The 19,994-nt window shown below is 35.6% G+C and overlaps 1 protein-coding gene and 1 long non-coding RNA gene across 5 annotated transcripts in view; both read left to right on the forward strand.

Annotated features, from left to right (window-relative positions):
• Positions 1 to 19,994, forward strand: part of CADM2 (cell adhesion molecule 2) — a 1,406,063-nt gene that overhangs the window by 1,210,351 nt on the left and 175,718 nt on the right. For all 4 annotated transcript variants that reach the window (XM_069093916.1, XM_069093917.1, XM_069093918.1 and 1 more), the window contains exon 5: positions 9,739 to 9,909. In XM_069093916.1, coding sequence (XP_068950017.1) covers positions 9,739 to 9,909 — 171 coding nt within the window. The remainder of the gene's footprint in view (positions 1 to 9,738; positions 9,910 to 19,994) is intronic.
• Positions 5,664 to 7,114, forward strand: LOC138165584 (uncharacterized). Its single transcript, XR_011169378.1, has 2 exons — positions 5,664 to 6,206; positions 7,010 to 7,114. It is a non-coding gene; the product is annotated as an uncharacterized lncRNA (long non-coding RNA).

The raw sequence follows: 19,994 nt of genomic DNA on the forward strand, positions 1-19,994 counted from the left end.
AAAAATATTTCACTCTATGCTGTTTAACATTTTAATCAATGACTTAAAAACACAGATTGTATGCTTCTCAAATTTGTTGATGACAAAACTGGGAGGTATACATAACACATTGTTTGACAAACTCAGGATTCATTGGTCCAAATATAAGATGAAATTTGATTGAGATAAATTTAATGACTTAAAATTGCATTTAAAAAATCAATTTGAGGGGTGACCAGGTAGCACAGCGAGTAAGAGCACCAGCCCCAGTGTCAGGACAACCTGGGATTGAATCCGGGCTCTGATACTTAGCACCACACCCATAAATAACTGGCCGTGTAACCTTGAGCAAGTTACTTAACCCCAATTGCTTTTTTAAAAAATCAATTTGATATTTGGATAGAGGAAGCTGAGTTAGACTAGATTTCAGGTTTAGAGATGTTATGTGCCTTGCTCAGTATCACAGAAGTAACAAATAGTAGAGTCAGGATTCAAATTTGAATCCAGATCTATCATTTTCCCCCCAATATTTTATTGCAGTCTCCTCCAACAAAAAGCAAACAAACAAAATAAATAAAACTAATGTAATTGCAGAGTACATAAAGCAAAGCATAGTAATGAGGACAAAGGAACTGACAGACCCATCATGTCTGCCTTGGTCAGATCACAACTGCAGTACTGTTTTCAGTTTGGTTGCATGTTTCATTTCGAACATTGATAAGTTGGAGAGCATTTATGGGATGGTGACTATGATGGTTAAAGGCTTCAAGATCATGTCATTAAAGGATCAGCTGAATACTTTAATTATATATGTAGTATGGATTTAATAATTAGTGCAATGGCTAATGATGATTCTAGGAGATCAGTGATGAAGTATGCTTCCTACCTTCTGATACAAAGGTGATGAACTAAATATGCAAAATGAAGAATTACATTTTTAACCAATTTGGAAATTTATTTTATTTGAATATGTGTATTTATTGCAAGGATTTCCCCTCCTATACTCCCACAAGTGTAGTGGAAGGTAGGAAAAATAAATATTAGTTAAAAATAAATTTCATGAAAATTAGGCCTATTGATTAGAATTGGAAGCTCTATAGAATTGGAAGCAGTTGCCTTCAAGTATTTGAAGACTTGTCATGTTGAAGAGGGATCAAATGTGTTTTGTATGGCACAAAAGGGTGGAGGATGGAGGCAGGAACATTAGGCAGAAGTTGTAGAGAGGCATGTTAGGACTTGATATAAGGAAACATATCATAATCACCTATGTGTTCTATTCTCTACTTTGATCCTGTCCCTTTTCAAAAGTTAGTGCTTCCAACTTCCCTCCCTGCTAGCCTGCCCTCCCTTCCATCATCCCCCCTCTCATCCCCTTCCCCCCTACTCTCCTGTAGGGTGAGATACCCAAATTGGTGTGTATTTCATTCTGTCCCTGAGCCAAATTCAGTGAGAATGAGGTTGACCCATTCCCTTTTGCCTTCCTATTCCTCACCTCCATTGTAACCCTTTACCATTGCCTCTTCTTTATGAGATAGTTTACCTCATTCTGTCTCCCTCCATCTCCTCTCATTATATTCCTCTCTCACCTCTTAATTTCCCCTTTTAAGTATCATCCCTGCCTATTCAATTGGTCCTGTGCCCTCTATCTATATATATCTGTAAGCATATAAACACACATTCACACATGTATTCATATGCCCATATACCCTCTGATATAGACATCTATCTATCTATCTATCTATCTATCTATCTATCTATCTATCTATCTATCTATCTATCTATGTCTATATATGTATATAGATATATATTTATTCCCTTCAACTATTTTCATACTGAGAAAAGTTTCATCAGTTACAATGATCATTTTTCCATGTGGGAATGTTAATAGTTCAACTTTGATAAGTGGGTTATGATTTCTTTTCCCTGTTTACCTTCTCATGCTTCTCTTGCTTCTTGTATCTGGATGTCAAATTTTCTATTCAACTCTGGGTTTTTCATTAAGAATGCTTGAAAGTCCTCTATTCCACTGAATGCCCATATTTTCCCCTGAAAGATGATACTCAGTTTTGCTGGGTAGGTGATTCTTGGTTTTAATCCCAGCTCCTCTGCCCTCTGGAATATCATATTCCAGGCCCTTCAATCCCTCATTGTAGAAGCTGCCAGATCCTGGGTTATCCTGATTGCATTTCCACAATATTCAAATTGTTTCTTCCTGGCTGCTTGTAATATTTTCTCCTTGATCTGGGAATTCCAGAACCTGGCTATTATTCCAAGGAGTTTTCTTTTTGGGATCTTTTTCAGGAGGTGATTGGTGGATTCTTTCAATCTCTCTTTTGCCTTCTGGTTTTTAAAACATCAGGGCAATTTTCCTTGAGAATTTCTTGAAGGATGATTTCTAGGTTCTTTCCCTGATCATGGCTTTCAGGTAGTCCAATAATTTTTAAATTATCTCTCCTGGATCTATTTTCCAGGCTAGTGTTTTTTCCCTTGAGATATTTCACATTGCCTTCTATTATTTCATTTGTTTGGATCTGTTTAACATCATCTTGATATCTCTTATAATCACTAGCTTCCCTTCACTCTAATCTAAATCCAAGGGAATGATTCTCCTCATTGAGCTTTTGAGATTCTTTTTCCATCTGGCAAATTTAGCTTTTCAAGGCATTCCTCTCCTCATTGCCTTTTTGAGCCTCTTTTGCCAATTGAGTCAGTCTGGTTTTTAATGTGTGGTTTTCCTCAGTCAGCCCGTTGACTCTCATTTCATAATTTTCTTGCATCGTTCTCATTTCTCTTCCCAATTTTTCTTCCACTTCTCTTATCTGCTTCTTAAGGTCCTCTATGGCCTGTAACCAGCTCGCATTTTCCTTTGAAGCTTTTGGTGCAGGAATTCTGACTTCACTGTCTTCCTCCTATTCCATGCTTTGCTCCTTTTTGTCCCGAAAATATTAGTTTAATGCTGGGTTCTTCTGTTTGCTTTGTTTCTTTGGCCTGGTCATGTCTCTCCTCAGTCACTTGTCCCCTGGGCTTTTTTGCCACAGTAGGACTCTGCCACCAGACAGGGGAACTTTTGTCCCAAATGCTGGGGCTTTCTCAACTTCCAGAGGTATTAATTGGGTGACCTCTCTGAGGCCTCCACATCCTCTGGCAAGTTGGTCATGCACCCCAGGACTTCCACTCTAGACCACAATCCAGATCCATGCAGGTTTTTAAAGCAAGAGCGAATAACCCTCAGACTGGTCGCTTCATCACCCTACACTCTCTAGGCCAGGAGCTGAAGCTGCCACATGGGGTGGCTGTGCCACAGCCCTCAGTGGCTTCTTGCCGTGGGGGCAAAAGCTGACTCTCTCCCACCTACTGGGTCCCAAAGTTCAGACTGCACTGACCTCTCACTTTGTCCTTCGCATCTATGTGTTGATGAATCTGGAAATGGCCACAGCTACTGATCTGGAGTCCCTCCAGCAGGTGGCTGGTCAGGCCCACCCTGGGGCTAAAGCCTCGGGGTGGGGCTGGACTCGGCTCCCAGAGCTCTGCGCCAATTCCTCATGGCCTGCGGGGCTGTCCTTAGTGGGAGGTTACCTTCTCTGTGTCATTTTGTGGGTTCTGAAGCTCCAAAGTTTATTTAGAGTCCCCTTTTACATGGATTGGGGAAGGTGGAAGCCGGAGCCTGATGGAAGGCCTGCTTCTACTCTGCCATCTTGCCTCTGTCCCCTAGCCTTTTTCTTATAAAAAGAATTATGTTTCAGAAATAACTTTACTTAAGAATCATCAGTATTGTGTTTTCTGTTAAACTTGGATTTATTGAATGAGAAAATTCACATATGTGTATACATATATCTGTTGTTAAACTCAAAAGTTTCCTTAAAGGAGACAAACAAACTAGGTGATATACAGTTATTTCTTTTTTTTTTTTTTTAAGCAATTGGGGTTAAGTAACTTGCTCAAGGTTACACGGCCAGTTATTTCTGGGTGTGGTGCTGAGCCCGGGATTCGATCTCCAGGTCGTCCCAACACTGGTCCCAACACTGGAGCCGGTACTTTTACTCGCTGAGCCACCTGGCCACCCCTAAGCAATTGGGGTTAAGGGACTTGCTCAAGGTTACACGGCCAGTTATTTCTGGGTGGGTGCTAAGTGTCTGAGCCCGGGATTCGATCTCCAGGTCTTCTCAACACTGGAGCTGGTGCTCTTACTCACTGTGCTACCTGGCCGCCTCAGATATACAGTTATTTCATTTATTGCCTTAAAGTCAACTGATACATGTACATGGAGTCAGAATCTAAGTTCTGACTGACTGATACAAGATTTAACAAAGATTTTATATGTTTTTGCACAATCCCAAGATATTTGTATCCCTCAGATTTATGACCTCCACATGAATAGAGGACAAATGACAAGATAGTGGAGATCTACATTCTCGGGATGTTTCTGTCTTCCATATTTAGAATGTATCCCCAAAAGAATTTCTGAACTTCCAAGCATCCTGTCACAAGGGGGAGAAATACCTATTCCCAATCTTTCAAATTGCAGACACAGGGAAGGGCATTTTAAAGCAAAGCAAAGGAGTCTGTTTGATTAATTTAGACTTTGGATAAATTTGATATTTAATGATTATCATTATATATACAAATTTTTTTAATATAAATTTTATATTCATATTCATGTAACAACTATTTTTATACTCTGTTAATCTTGTTTATAGCATATTTGCAAAATTACCAGCAGGGTTCAAAAGTGTAGCCTGTTCCCAAGTAGCATAATAAAAAGTAAGTTCCCATCATAGGATATACTGGGAAGGATATGATACATGAATTCAAAAGACCTGAGTTTCTGTGCCTGTTCTGTCATTTACTAGCTGCTAATGACCTTCACTAAATCACGTCATATTTCAGAGTCTTTATGACTTAGTTGTGATTCTCAGATACTCTATTATCACTGCCTTCTATAGAGCCAAGTGAAATTAATCTTCTCTGGGACATGCTCTTTCTTCCTTTCTATATCTTGATTTTCTTTCATATTATTCCTTATGTTTCATAGACTTGGTTAATTCTTTCCTTTTTAAAAAATCTTCACAAAAAAGCTACATCTAGTATACAAAACTGTGTCCAAACAGTATTATCAAATAAGTGTTGTTCGCTGTTAGTTCCTGGTCCCCTTTTTTATTGCCAGCTCCTCAGGAATCCTCTGGAAAGCTTCTGAGCAAGGACTTGCCCCATTTACATACAAGCACATGACCTAGAGTATCCTGCTTCCCTCCCTTATTCTCCTCATTAAAATGTTTTTGTCCTGTGTTCTAATCCCCTCCAGGGTCTTCAGGGGAAATGATAAATTAATATTGGCTTATATAATAACTTGATACTGCATTAGTTTCTCCTGAGGAAAAAAAAAAGAATTTTAACTGCATTTTATGGAGACAATGGTTTAACCCAAAAGAAGAAACTAAAGAATTTTGGTCTGACCTTGAAGTTCTTTCAATGGCAGAGAATTACTTATGTTTTCTTCTATAAAAACACTGTGAAACTTTTGTGAAGATGATATCCTAAATTCTAGACTCCAATATTTTTCTTCCTTTTTTTGTGTATGCATTTCTGGTCCAGTGTTATTATTATGATTAAGAATAATTAGTATAGATGTGGCAGCGTGTTCAGAGCTACCTGCGGCCTGCCGAGGACAGCAGCGACCTGGCAGCCCGAGCCAGGTGCGGGGAGCCTCCCCGCGGGAGGAAAGGGGCTCATCATGGCAGAGGATTTGAAGAGATTACTCTACGAAAAGTCTTCACGCCATTGTTGTTTCAGACAGGGTGGAGTGCCTGTTATCAAAGTGGCAAATGCTCCAGAGCTCACGCTGAGACCTGGTTTCCCATCTACCTTTGCACTTGCAACAGGCCAGGGCAGCAAGCTTGGACTTTCAAAAAACAAAAGTATCATTTGCTACTGTAATACTTAGCAAGTAGTCCAATTCAATCGGCTACCATTGGTGGTGAGTGGCATAACAAGCAGCGGTGCAAATGCCGGACTGATTGTCAGCCTAGAAAAGGAACTTGCCCCGTTGTTTGAAGGGTTGAGACAGGTCGTGGAAGGTTCTTAACTTGACTGTGGCCTGACCTTGACCGTATTGTGATCCCACAGAGTCCAATCCAGCAATCTTGACTTCATCAAGTAACGGTGACTCCACACCTCGGAAAAGACAACTTTCCCCAACTTAGACTGAAGAAGAAGATTGTATTTATTATGTCTAAATTGATGGACTGTTGTGTTGGGTTTAGGCTCAAGTCTTCTGTAGTGTGATTTCTGGGGAGACCACTCAAAATGATTCAGTGTCTATCACAGCTCCCATGGAGTTTAGCTCAGCCACCAATGAGGGATGAGATTCTTATCCAGTGGATCAGAATCCAAATGAGTCACCTCAAGCTCCCCCGTTGTCTACAGTACATCTAGTCCTGTAGTAGTCAGGCCCTGCTCTGTATATGCTAGTTTTTGTAGCAGCAAGCACCCCAAGCATCCTCAGGGTGGCTGCCCATACAGGTTCCTGGATCTGCTTTGATAAAGGAAAGCAACTCAAAATGGCTTAACAAGCTTACTTTAATCAGTCAAATATGTATTGTTTACCTAGTTCAGGGGAAAGAGGTCAGCACTCCAAACTTCAAAGGATACAGACAAAATTATCAAGACAGAAACAGATCAAGTAGACAGCTTTCCAAACTGTCCAGCCATTACATCCATACCAAATCAATATCTGGGTTTCAACATCTGGGTTTTTCAAAGCCGGGGGAGGCTCTGGACAATGGCTTCCCAGAATCTATATCAAATCACAGAACACTTCTCAAAGTGAGCCCCAAAACAAAGCCTCACATCAGGGCTTATATAGCCTTCTCCTGGCTCAGAGAATGTAACAACCTTATTGACCCACTGGCCAATCAAAAAGTATCTACTGAAAAACAAGCCTCCCACCCCAGGCTCCAGGTGCACTTTAACCTGGGGCAGGGAAGATCTTTAAAATTTACATTCCCATTACATGCTTTATAGTGAATAATAGAGAACTTATTTTTGTGTGTGCCATGTTGTATGTCTGCACTGAGTGAGAGGAAGACAGCCTCTTAACAGCAGTAATAAACCAGTACAATCACTAAAACAATAATAATTAGTATAATTAATTGTTTAATAATTTAAAAGCAAATAGTATTTCAGTTTGTTTTTCTTTTAAATAAATTCATTTTTTAAGTATATTTTATTTTTCAACCACCCTATTATGGAACTATTATTAAACAACTTATAGAAGATTGTATGTGTTTGGATGAACTTAAACTAAATGCTACATCCTTAAAGCAAATATGTAAGAAAACAGATGTGTTGATTTGCTGTTCATATAAACAGCATTTGTTAAAAATGAGAATATATTTTCATAATAGTTTCTGATACATTTCTTAAAAATAGGTTAGGGTATGTGGTATACTTCTGTAATCCTTTCTACCCATAAATGATAAAAAATATTGGATCTCTGGACAGAGAGTCCTGAGTTGCAATGGGCAAAATAAATTGGTTATCTATACCAAGTTCAGTATCCCAGGAAGCAAGAATCCCCAGGTCCCCTACAAGGAGCAAATAGGCCCAAGTTAGAAATAAAGCAGTTCAAAACTCTTGCACTCACAAGTACACAACCCTGACACCAACCCCTTAACTTCCTACCTGGATGAAACAGAGACCAAATAGAGTTGAATGGAAGGAACAAAGGAAGGAAGGAGGGAGTGAAAGAGGAAAATATAACCTTCCAAATGCTTTGCTAGGAGACATTTTCTCTTTTCTGCATTTTTAAATCTGGTAAAAGAAAAACCATACTAATAGAAAGGAATGAGGTTTTTTTTTCCTTTTTCTTCTTTAGCATGTTGTTGACAGATTGGGAAATTCAGAAGAAACTAGTAGATTTTCATATTACCAACCAACCAAATCAATATTCAATAGTTTTACCTTAGCAGAAATCAGAACTTTGTGATGTTACTGTTAAAGCAGCAAAGCAGAATTTAATTTGTGGATTCTGAAATCTAAGGAAAACTGAATTAAGCCAGCAGAAATAGAGATGTTATGCCAACACATGTTTATAAGTCAATGGGGAGAAAAAAATCCTTAATCTATGTATAGTTTATTGAAAACTAAAAAGCAGAACTCTGATACAAACTAGATCTAGGTTTTTATATTCTTTAAGAAGTCCTCCCCCCCCTTATCTCATGGTTATGCTGTTTTAATAAAAACCAGTTGAGGATATATATATATATATATGTATGTATGTATGTATGTATATAATTATATACGTTTTATCATGGAACTTTACTTAAGCAAAAATATAATCTAATGCATGATTATGAACACTCAAATGTACAAACACAATTTGAAAGGCAAGTATGACCTCATCTGTTTATTCTTCTGCTAAAATTTATTTTAAAGATCATTTTTATGACAAATCAATATGACAAGGTTGTTCTTTTGCTGAAGTAAACAAAAATCAATGAGCCATATAAATATCTATGTGCTGAATAATATATATCCAATATTTCTTTAAAGGTAACCTAGAAAAAGAACTGTATCTTTGAATTGTAACTTACCCCAGTCTTCTAGCTAAACTAATGTTACTGTCCTATTTTGATATTTCTTTTTTTTAAATATGTAATACACATTTAAACAAGATCTTTCATGAAATTTGTTTTTAAACATTCAAAGGGAAAGGGAAAGGATGATAGAGGGGTGTAGAAAATATAAGTAAAGCAGATGCATTTTTCTAATTAATTTGATGTATTGTTATAACGAGTGCTTTTGCCTCAGCCTATTGATTCCCAAATACTTATGAGCTATTTCAGGACTAAGAATTTCCAAAATACATGACAGCATTATTAAAAATATTTATACAAAGAAACAAATAACTCTTACTTGTATCTTTCAATGCATAACGAGTGATGAATGATTATTCCAAATGGGTAACAAAAGAATTATTATTATTATTTAAATCTGACATTGTGCTCTTTTAACTTATGTGGATCTTAGAGCCCAAAAGGATCAATAAAAATGTGTATATCCCTATTCATATTGAAATGAGTTATTCAACAATGAATAACATTTATCTGAAAACAGAGTTCACTACATAGACACATTTGAATATTTAAAATGCTCAGGTCATCCTTACTCCCTTCTTTGGTAGCCAAAGATGACAACTTTCTTATCTTGCACATTCTCTAGAAATATGTTGACTCTCTTCATGTCATTCATGTTTAAATCATAGTTCAACATTTTTATGCTTTCTTTTATGCATTATAAAACCTTCTCCTACAAAAGGATAAATATGAATAATGCCCCCCCTCCCTGCACTCCACATTGCATTATGTTGATTAGAATAAGAAAGCATTTCCTTTAGTGAAACTACTAATTCTTAGGAAAGGAAGAAAGGAATCTATATTTCCCAAATGATCTGCTGAGAAAGCTTGTATCTATTTGTAATCAAGATCATTTGGAAAATGTGGGAAAGAGAATGTCATGTTGTTAATCTTTCCCTTTATTCCTTTTTAAAATGGTTCTATTTAAATTCATTTTAGTAAATGGTTGTATTTTTCTTTTTCAGTCTGAAATGGATTGAATGTTAAATCAGCAAACAATTGGTCTTTAAAAAAACCTATAAAGATAGAGGAAAGTAAATTTCATAAAATTGTTCAATTTAATGTGATCTGTTAATATTTTGAAAGAAGAACTCACAGTGTTATAAATGGTATGTTTTGCTTTCAGATGTCAAATACTTAAAAGAAGAAGATGCAAATCGCAAGACATTCACTGTCAGCAGTACACTTGATTTCCGAGTGGATCGAAATGATGATGGCGTGAAAGTAATTTGCAGAGTAGACCATGAATCTCTAAACTCCACACCTCAGGTAGCAATGCAGGTCCTAGAAATACACTGTAAGTACACATTTTTCTCCCTAAACTTGTGCACTAAACCTTCTCTTTGGCCTTTTAAATCAAATCCAAGTTGTTCATCTTATAGCAGAACTCAGATCAATTAAATGAAACCTCTTCATTTTAGTGGTATTCAGAGAGAAAGAATTCTTATAGGAATCTCATTATTGACAATGATGTTTAAAAACAAAAGCTTTGTAAGGTTAAAACACTCTTGTTTTTAAAATTTTTGCTGATTATTCTTTTTTTTTTTTTTGGTGAAGAACCAAGGGAAAATATTAATGGGACTCAAAGTACTGACAATTGAACCCTAGATACTGTAGGTACTGATGCCCATAGCAAATGTACCCCTCCATTTGAAATTTCTTTAAAAAGAAGTAGGACTTTTCTACATTAAATATATGACAAAATGAATAGCAAAGATAAAGTAAGAATAGAGCTGGAGATTGGGAATTCTAATTTCTAAATTTTATTCTAAGCCCTTCCATAGACTTTTAAGGGGTGACCATTAAGTATTCTTAAGTTGTTTTGACATTCTCTGCAGATAATAGCTTGTCTTATTATAGTGATAAAAGGTTGAAAGTTCTTTATATCTTGAAAAGTCAAATGCAAAACTTATTTCTCTTATGTATATTTATGCACATAATACCCTATGTACATCCAAATGCCTTATTTGAGATTTGACCTCCAAATCTATGTTGTCCTTTGTTTGTGTCTGAACCATCTACACTGTAGCACAAAGGCCCCCTCAGAAGGTTTATTTATTGTCAAACTGACAGATTTCATGACCAAAGCTTAAATTGGTCAGTTGGGGCTAGCCTTGTCTTCTTTCATAACCTTAGTATCAGAGATAAATTTAGTGAATTGTTTCATTGTTTAGTCTCAGTGGTGCAATATAATTTTGTAATACTTTGTTAACTTAAGATAAGTTCCTTATAATAAATCATAGCCTTTTTATTTTAATAGCTTTTTTAGTTATTTCAGTTTCATGATTTCTCATGTTCTCATTTGATATATTTGATAGTTCTCTAAAATGGCTGGCATATGATTTCACGCTATACTGAATGAAGGGCATCAGAATTCCTTTACTTGAACTTTCTTGCCCTATAGGCAAAACCACTGAGAAAAATTAAAATAAAGTTATATTATTACATGAAATTCAAATTTCAATCTAAAATTGAATGAAAATCAAGGTAATTTGATTTTACTTACTCCAGAAGGAAGCTAAGGCACACACTGTGGGTATACTTAGCTGGGTAATTGCCTTTTTAGTTTCCCGAATTCTACAAGAGATTATTCATCAAATAGATGCTACTAAACAGCACTGAAGTATGATGGATTTTTAAAGGCCGGTCAGTCTTTTTGAAAGTTTGATGATGATAAATATAGATATAGAGACACATCTGTACATATAAACACATGCACCCACATACATATTCCCCTTGGGATGGCAGACCAATTTACAGAAAAGAAAAGAAAAAAACATAAAAAAAACTCTCACTTTGTCTCAGTTTAGTGAGAATATGTCTTCAAGGCAGAGAAAAAAATCTATTTAATTTCTTTTTCACAGCATCTAGTACATCACCATGCATGTGGAGGAGCTTAATTAAAATTATTTTATGGTTATGTTGTTTGTCCCTCTAAGGTACAGGGTTTCCCATTGTGTTAGTGGGGGCAATTTCAACAGCTGGTCTCAGAGCCATAGTAAAGCAGGTTTCAGTTACATTTAGGTGGGGCCTTAGAGCATCCCTGAGGTTGAAAGATAACAGAGATTATCACCAGTTTGTTTGCTTTTTTTCTTTTTTTTTTTAATCTGAAAGGATAAATCCTACTTCCACACAGGGCCTAAACCAGTCCCTAGAATGCCATGTGTATCCCACAAAATCTCTCAGATTTTATTACTGAGATCTACTTGGAATCCATGAGTATGTAAAATAATATAACAGCAACATATTTGTAGAATTCTCCATAGACCTATGCCATGTACCATTAACCTCATTTCAGGAATGAAGTAGCCAAGACTCCGGGATGTGAAATGATTTGCTCATGATCCCACAGAAAGTAAGCAATCACTCTGTCAGGTAGGCAGCATTGCCTCTTAGTTCATTTACTTCTATTTGTTATGAGGCAGGGCTTCTTACTTTGTATACCAGCTAATGTCCTGCAAGGTGTGAGAGAGGGTCAGAGACAAAGAAGAGGCTTTAAGAAGGAGGGGTGAAATAGAAAATAGGAAGGAAGTGCATCACAGTTTCAAAATCTCCTGGCTTAGACTTTGGATGGAAATATATACTTACAGTTTAGAAGATGTGTAAAAAAACCAAGGAACCACAACTGTAGAAAACAAAACAAAACCCACCCTTCTTTCCATCTTCCTGGGGTCGGGGCTGAAGTCAGAGTTGGGAGAGCTGGTTCAGGTGTTGAAAAAATTTGATCAGACCTCTTTAATCAAAGGGAGCTTTAGTAACACAAAAGCATGCAGGCCTGAGACTTAACAAGGGGCTAAACAAAGGCATTGATATAGGACAAGGACCAGACTTACATAGCCAGAAAGCTACACAGCCTATAAGATGGTGATGTAATTTTTTAGGATTTCTAATGGGAGTTGGAGATTTAGGGACAGGATGAGGAAGACGGATGGCTCAGGAAAAGGGACACAGTAAATTTTATGACCCAGGATGGGGGGAGACAGGGAAGTTTTATGATCCAGGAAAAGGGAGAAGTTTACTTTAGGATGCTTGCAGGCTCAGGAGGGCCTCCCAAGGTACTGAGAAAGCAATCCTTAATATTATTTTTAACCCTTAAGGCACCTCTCTATCCACATCATTGGTATGATATAAGTTACAACAATGTACAGCAGGATATGGATACGTCTTAGATAACACCAGAGAATCATCAAAATCAATCAAGAAATTAATCAATAGGCATTTATTTAAGTGCCTACTTAGTGTCAAATTTATGTTAAGCACTGCAGATACAAGTACAATGAATGAAGCTATTCCTACTACCAAGGGGCTTATTAATATGGAGAAGACAAAAAGTGCATATATAACATGTACAGAACAATTATAAAAACAGTCCAAATTGGCTGAAACAAGGGAATTTCTAAAAGAGCCAGTAGTAGTTGGAGGCCTCAAGAAAGGATTCATGTAGATGTTGGTATTTGAAATACTTCTTGAAGGGAGAGATTCTAGGAGTCTGAGTTGAAGATGAAGTTAGGGCCAAAAAGATTCAAAGGAGAATTCTACTAAACATTTAAAGAACAATTAACTTGAATACTCTATAAACTATCTGGAAAGGAATCCTACCAAATTCCTTTTAGGCTTTCAAATCATTTTGAGGAATGGTGTAGTGTCATGAAGGAGGAATTGGAGAAAAGGTCATTTTCCCAGATCAATAAACATGGAAGGAGGAGTAATTTCCAATGAGTCCCCCAAATGGGGTGAAACTAGGTTGTGAAGGACTTTCAAAGTCATACAAATGAGTTATATTTGATCCTAAAAGTAATAGGAAGCCACTGGAACTTATTGAGAATGGTGAAATAATGTGGTCAGATGTGTACTTAAGGAAAATTACTGGCAACTTGCAATTTAACAAGAGCAACAACTGTAGCGGTAGTGACAGCCCTCTCTGACCTGGATTCCTCCCACCTTTCCCATCTTCTTACACCTTACTCCCCAATGTGTATTCTTCCATCAAGACTCTCCCATCTCCTGCCTCTGAATATTTTCTCAGCCTATCCTCCATGCCAGAAATCTTCTCCCGCCTTAGTGCCATCTAGTGTCTTCCCTGACTTCCAGTAAATCCCAACTAAATCCCATCTACAGGAATTCTTTCCTAGCCCCTCCTAACTCCAGTGCATCCCTGTCTTTATTATGATTTTTTTTTTATTTATCACATATATACCTTGTTTGTACATATTTATTTATTGTTCCTCTCGTACTCCATTTTATTGTGAACTCCTTGATGGCAGGCACTACCTGTTGTTTCTTGTTTTATCTCTATCACTTAACATGGTGCCTGGCACACAGTAGGCACATAATAAATGTTGACTGACTGGTTGAATATAGATAGCACTTTAAATATTTCAAAGCATTGTGCAAACATCATATTTTATCATCACAACTATCCTGGGAGGCAAGTGATATTATTTTTATTTTATAGATGAGGAAACGGAGTCAAATAGATATTAAGTGACTTGTCCAAGGTCACACTGTTTATAAATGTCTGAGGCTGAATTTGAACTTAAATCTTTCTGACTCCAGGCCAAGTGCCCCCATCTAGCTGCCTCTAGTCAGAGATTAGGGTGAAGAGAGAATTGAGATAAGAAGACCATGTAGGAGTCTATTGCAATAATCTGGCATAAGGTGATATTAGACACAACTATTATGTATGGAAATGTAGGATTATCATTATGTTAAATTTTGCCTAAGAACCCCTGTACTTAGAGTTCATGGTTACTAATAAGGGATTTCTAGTCTAAATTACCCATGGTGATGATGTTTTATTTTATTTGTTTTTCTAAAATATGCAATGCTATTGCTATTTATAAAAAAGTTATTCACTCTTCTTAAAAAGTATTATTTATATCATTTAAGGACAACAAATATGCTAGTGAGTGTAGTATATAAGAAGATCTGCATTAAAACTTGTAGTCAGGTCACATGCTAGCATAGTGACATAGGAAGGCATATGACTCCTCACTGTTTTAGAAAACTCTCTGAGGAGACATATGGCAGACATGGTGACAAACTTTATTCGTAGAGGAAGTTTCCCTACTTGGAATTCCCCTATACCCATTAAAACACGTATCCAAACCCTAACCATATCCACTTTAAAAAATGCTAGTAAATCATTAGTAAATTGCAGAGATCATCTTTAATATGTAATTAATATGCATTGTTCTTTTGTAATTCAGTTGTATTTAAGTTGTGTCTAACTTTTTGTGACCCCATTTGGGTTTTTCTTGGCAAAGATCGTGCAGGGGTTGACCATTTCCTTCTCCAACCCATTTTACATAATGAGGAAATTGAGGTAAACAGGCTTAAGTGACTTGCCCAGGGTCATACAGCCAGTAAGTATCTGAGGCCACATTTGACCTCATGGAGATGAGTCTTCCTGACTCCAGACTGGGCACTCTGTCCACTTAGCCATTTACCTCCCCTTTTACCTCTAATTTAATGCAGTCTTTTCATCATGAATCATAGGAATATGTAAAAAAAGTTCTAATAATGTTCAGAATATCTAAATAACATACTTGAGAAATGTCTAATTCATTTCATTGATTTACTTAAGTCTCTTATAAGTAATGTGACTTTTGTACTTGTCTAATTTCATATTTTTACTGGAACAGATTGTATGAGTCAGTTTTTATTTAATTCTCAGCAGGAATACTGTATCAGCACTAACAGAAGGAATCATGTAGGAAACATAGGGAATAAAACAATTAAGCTTAATTACGAGTTCTTTTCCCACCAATTACATAGATGATAATTACATAAACCAAGTCAATATTTTTTAAAGAGTAAAATGAAGGAAAGTTTGGAAAACATTTTGTCTAATGAAACCATTCTGAGTAATTTTGCATGCTATGCCTTAGAAAAAATAATAACAAAAACCAAAAACATTATTTGAGGAGCTGGTCTAAAATTAATACATACAATAATATATATTACTAGATCATTGATTATTTCTTTAGGAAACAATGAATTTAAATTACAAATCATTAAAATGCTTAGATCCCATGTAAAAGAAAAAATTATAAATTAATAAATACTTATAATAAGATCAATACAAAGATAATATCCATGATCACAAAAGTGCAGTGCCATAATTTGCATGTTTAAATGAGTCAATTAGGTTAATGATGGATGAAAATAAGAAATCCATTATTTAAATGCAAAATAACTTTTAAAACTTGTGGGTTCATTTGCTGTCAAATTTTTATCTATCAAAGCAGCTAGCTACTTCAAATGGCTAATGTATAGTCCCAAACTTTACCATTCAGAGATATTTCAAATTGGGTCTGCATATAAAATATAATTGATTAAAATTTACTTTTTGCTATCTTCTATCAGTCAAAAGTATCATAGGATATTTCTACACACATTTCTCCATGGTTTTTTTTTTCTTTGTTTTGTTCCTTTGGCAACAAAATTACTATGTATCTTAAAGTGATTTGTGATTGAAAAATGATATCAGCTATTTCCTGGGACTTTCTAATGTACATTTTACAAGTTGGAAGCTTGAATACTGTAGATCACTTGATTACTGATTCTCTCTTACTGTCCTGGGCACCTACAAGAGAAATCATAAATTTGGTGAAATATAATGTTCTCCTTCCAAAATATTCTCCCTTTAGTTCTCTTAAATCCAACAGAGCATTAAAAAAAAATGTCTTATTCAAGTGGAACAGATCCCAAAAAGGATTTTTACATGCTAATTTCCACAGTAGTCATAATTAAACCTTAGCGATAAAGACTAGACCTGTGGTTTTGTAAATAGACAGAATTCCTCAGTGGAAAAAAAAAAAAAACCTTTAACAGGGAAGGTGACCTTCTTTTCTGCAGTATTAGCGTATTGCCTAGAGCACTGACTGGTTAAGTGACTTGACAGAGAAAATACATGAACCAGAGTCTTCTAGGCTAGCTTTCTAGCCACTAAACATAATGCCTTTCTAGCTGAATGCTGTGTGAAAAATAGAGGAAGCTAGGTGTAGACAGAATGCTAGATCTGGCATTAGGAAAGCCTAATTCAAATCTGGCCGCAGATTTTTGCTAGCCATGCCACCTTGCACAAATCATTTAATATTTGTGTGCCTCAGTTTCTTCATCTGAAATGGGGATAATAATAGCCCCTAACTTCCGGGTTGTAAAGATTAAATTAGGTAAGTACTTTGCAAAACTTAAAGAGATATACAAATGCTAGCTATTTTTATTATTCCTATGAAAATTATGTTTGGTGTACAAAGCTATGTCACTCCTCACCTGCCAAAATCGAATTATCCCCCAAACACCAAGAAACATATATTCTACAAGGCCAACTTCTTGTAAATTCTTCTCATGTCTTACTTTTATATATAAATGATATATCCACTAATTTTCTATCATTGGAGAATCCGATTAAAATTTTCATACTATTGACTTTAAGAAGTGGTTTGGTAGCTCAGTGGATAAAATGCTGGTCCTCGAGTAAGGAATACCCAAGTTAAAATCTGGCCTCAGGCACTCAAACACAGTTTAATCCAAGTCACTTAAACTCAGTTTGCTTTAATCCACCGGAGAAGCAAATGGCAAATCATTCCAGTATCTTTGCCAAGAAAACCCCATGGACTGTATGGCCCACAGAGTCACGAAAAGTTAGACATGACTCAACAACAACATATAAGGAAGAATTCTGTAACCAAAGTTTAAATATAATTTGTACACCACTCATCCATCTGCTGCTGAATTACAATTAACAAGCATTAAGTAAGCACCTACTATGGACCAGACATTGTGCCGAGCACTGAGGATACAAAAAAATAATGAGACATCTGTGAGGCCAATATAACAACTGAGGGAATCACAAGCTTTTTCAGTGCACTAGGGGTTCCAAGAGGTAGGAGTGAGAATATTACAAGCATGGGAACTTCCCATGAAAAAAGCATGGGGAAATGAATGTTATATAAAAGGAACAACCAATTATGCCAGTTTAGCTAGAGCACAGAGTCAGCAAATATTTTTAGCACACAAAACTGCTTTATGTGCTAGGGACTGTGCTAAGAGCTATTTAGTTGGGGATGACAGCACATACAGAGGATCTGAAAATCAAGGGGGAGGGAGATAGTTCACACATTATGATGCAGTGGAAAGTGAAAGTTGGAGTGCTGCCTTTGAAGTCCTAGTATCAGTTTGAATCCTGGCTCTACAGCTTACTGGCTGTGTGGCCCTAAGCAAATTCCTTAACTTTTCTGGGCCTCATTTATTCTAAGCAATAATCTAATACTCTTTCTTCTGCTGTCCCTAACATATAAAGCAGTTTCGTTTGCTAAAAGAGTTTAATTATATGACCTCTAAGATCCCTTCTCACTCTAAATATATGATCCTATAATCCTGGTTAAATTTCTGGCAGATCATCAGAAATCTAGGATTGTAACAAAAGTTAGTTCAAATTTTATAAAATATTAGTCAAATATATTATTGCATAACAGAAAGAACACTTCATTCTAATACAAAAGGATTCTAATCTCAGTTCTGCTTTCAAGTATCATGAATGACCTTCGGAAATCTCACTGGGACTCACTTTCCTCATTTGTAAAGTGAGTAATTTGGATTACACAATCTCTCAAGTCCTGTTCAGTTCTAAATGCTATGATATTTCCTGCATCTACACAACAAATAACAATATATCAGTCATTGAAAGTTAAAAAAAAAAAGATATATTTAAGGCAAAAGTAAATCAAACAAAATTTAAGTTAAAATTTCAGAAATTTAAATAAGCATTTCTGTTGGCTAACCAATGTACTTCTTTTAGAAGTATATCTTACCTCTTGGCCTTAAATGAATATGAACCACTTCTGTGATATTGGCCCTGAGGAGTCTTAGGGTATATTTTGTAGACAAGAAAACATTCATTAATTCATTCAACAAAGATTCATTGGGCAAGGACTATGTGCAGGGTATTATAATGGGCTTTTTAGAGAATAATAATAATAAAAGGTGTGTGTGTATGTGAGATGGAGCTATTAAACATTTAATAATTAACACATTCAGTATCTATTTGTTGACTTTTGTTTAAATCTTGGGGGAAAAAGTTTGTAGAAATGTCAAATAGTGATGCAGGGTAAAAAGTTGTAAATGCCACAATATTTGTTATTTAGGGAGAAATTTAGAAAAAAAAAAAGCTAGTCAATTTTTTTTCTCCCTAGAATTGAAGCTAAAATATCTATCAAATAATTGGCATATATTCAAATCTTAACTGCAGAAAGAATTGCAACTGCATAACAACATTTATTTCTGATATTACTGTTGAAATTGAGAAGTTAGAAAATTGAAATTTATTTGCATTCATTAAATAGATTGAATATAATCCCAACATATTGTCAAAAATAGGTCTGCAAAAATGATGCCTGCAAATATGAAGTAACCATTATTTTTGTAGGATTGGAAAAATAGTCTAGATTTATTTCAGAGACTAAGCAACCCAAAACAGAAGAAAATTATGAAACTTATAGGTAATACTGATGCCAACAAATCTTATATAATTATTTTTCACTTACTTTTCTAGAGAACAAAAATTGGTGAAGAAAATGAGACAAAAATAAATTTGATAAATTGAACTTCAACTTTTTGGGAAAAAATATGAACTTCTTACATTTTAAATATCCAAATTAATGGCTTAAAATCAGCTCTAAATGAATTTCATGCTGTATGAGATGTTGTAGCAGTAGAAAGCTTATAATAATCCTATGTCAGAATGAATTTAGCTATTAGCCTGTTTTTTTTTAATGATTTCTCTTTATTCCACAGGAAAAAAAAGTAGTTCCTTTTTAATTTTTCCACAATATAGTATGAGAATTTGATAATATTTTATTTCTCCATTCCACTCTTCTCCTTTACTTTTTCCTTTTCACTCCCCTCTCTTCTAATAAGAAATGACAGAAATAAAATTTTGTATAGTTTCATAGATGAGTACAAAGCATTATATCCAGGTTAACTTACATAATATCTATCTATCATGTTCTCTATTTTCTTGTTATACCCACTTACATGAAAATAAAAAGCTGAAACCACTGCTATATGTAAAAGCACAAAATAGATTAGTACTTTAGAAAAATAGTTCATCTGTTGTTTACTGTGTTGCCATCACAGGTCTACCTCAGTGTTTCTCAAATAAACTTTCTAAAGTATCCTAAATATATAGTAGGTACTTTACACATACTTATGGATTGATTGACTTTTTAAATGTCCCAACAAAAAATAAGAGACACAATTTGAAGTCATATTCAAAGTCAGTACTTTTTCTACAGTGCTATACTACGTCTCACAGGGATGAAATCCTGTGAGGAAGGAAGGAAGGAAGGAAGGAAGGAAGGAAGGAAGGAAGGAAGG

The sequence above is a fragment of the Petaurus breviceps genome, unplaced genomic scaffold (assembly GCF_028583685.1).
Source record: "Petaurus breviceps papuanus isolate PSGF00001 unplaced genomic scaffold, PetGlider_PUasm1.0 213, whole genome shotgun sequence".
Classification (NCBI taxonomy): domain Eukaryota; kingdom Metazoa; phylum Chordata; class Mammalia; order Diprotodontia; family Petauridae; genus Petaurus; species Petaurus breviceps.